We start from the raw sequence: 1,439 nt of genomic DNA on the forward strand, positions 1-1,439 counted from the left end.
AGAGGATGATGATATTGCTGAAAATGACTTTGATTTGGGAATAACAGATGAAGAACCGTTTCAAGGACACAATATACAGGAAACAGTGGAGGAACATGAAATTTCTGATGACCCAGCTGTATTTAGAATCGTTAAAGATTTATCGTATGAAGTATGTGAACTGCAGGCACATAATGAATTTTTGTTGAGGGATGTACATGTAGCTGATTTGAAGACGGAGAATGAATCGTTGAAGAGACAACTTCATTCATGTTCGCAATACACGGGGGCCATTCAAAATGCCTATTATGCCTGTTCCACTCAACATGCTGCATCTCTGCTTGTTTCCTTGAGCACAGCTAAGACAACAAAGTTCGGTGCTGAATTGATTCTTGATAACGATGAAAAGACCCAATTTTATACAGGTCTGACATCATACAGCCTTTTTCAAACACTGTTTAAGTTATTAAAACCATTTATGGAAAAAAGAATCAGTAAAAAGAGACCACCTCTCTGGTCTATAAAGGATGAATTTTTTATAACGCTGTCGAAACTAAGGCTAGGGTTGCTCTACAAGGATATTACTTGCCGTAGTAACATATCTGAGTCTAATGTTTCCAAGATTTTCCATAAATGGCTAGACATAATGTATCGTGAATTACGACAACTCATTGTGTGGCCTGATGGAGAGAAGCTGTATGAAACACTTCCAATTCAGTTCAAGAAGCACTACTTCAATGTCATATCGATTATTGATTGTTTCGAAATTTTCATAGAAGAATCGCTATCATTAGAATCAAGGTCTTGTACATACAGCCAGTACAAGAAACATAACACTCTTAAAGTTTTGATCTCCATAGCACCAACTGGTTCTATAACATTTATATTAAATGTATGGGGTGGAAGGGTTTTGGACAAGGTCATAACTCAGAAGTCAGGATTTTTAGATAAGATATCGTATGGCGATGTAGTAATGGCTGATTGAGGTTTCAATATTGCAGATGACTTGGCTATTCGAGGAGCTTATTTGGAAATTCCAGCCTTTACAAGAGGCAAGAAACAACTATCAATGGCTGAAGTTGAGAAAACCAGACAACTGGCACGGCTACGAATTCATGTCAAAAGAGTAATTGGGTTATTACGTAACAAATATATAATTTTACATGGAGTACTTCCGATCACTTTAGTGAAACGCCCTTCAGATACAAATGTAGCAACAATTGAAAAAGTTGTTACCGTAGCAGCTGCATTAACTAACACATCCAGTTCAATTGTATTTAAGTAATATTATTATTTATTATCAGTAACTCCTCTTTCTCGTCTCTCATTTGGCTCTGTTATTTTCCTCTCTAAGTTACTTTCCTCCGCTTTATTATTATTGATTTGATTACAATAACATTAATTTAACAGTAACAACTATAATGTAAAACCTTTGTCATGAGAGAGGTATAGTGTGCTTG

General features: G+C 35.9%; 1 protein-coding gene across 1 annotated transcript; it reads left to right on the top strand.

Moving 5' to 3' along the window:
- Positions 1-4: 4 nt before the first annotated feature.
- LOC109592852 (uncharacterized) lies at positions 5-1,269 on the top strand (the record flags this gene model as incomplete). The annotated part of the gene is made up of 1 exon (XM_020008191.1): positions 5-1,269. A coding segment is annotated over one exon (960 nt), but the record flags the coding sequence as incomplete, so codon positions are not given.
- Between the last annotated feature and the right edge of the window lie 170 nt (positions 1,270-1,439).

This window comes from Amphimedon queenslandica, unplaced genomic scaffold (assembly GCF_000090795.2).
Source record: "Amphimedon queenslandica unplaced genomic scaffold, v1.1 AMPQUscaffold_3732_Cont24277, whole genome shotgun sequence".
In the NCBI taxonomy this organism is placed as follows: Eukaryota; Metazoa; Porifera; class Demospongiae; order Haplosclerida; family Niphatidae; genus Amphimedon; species Amphimedon queenslandica.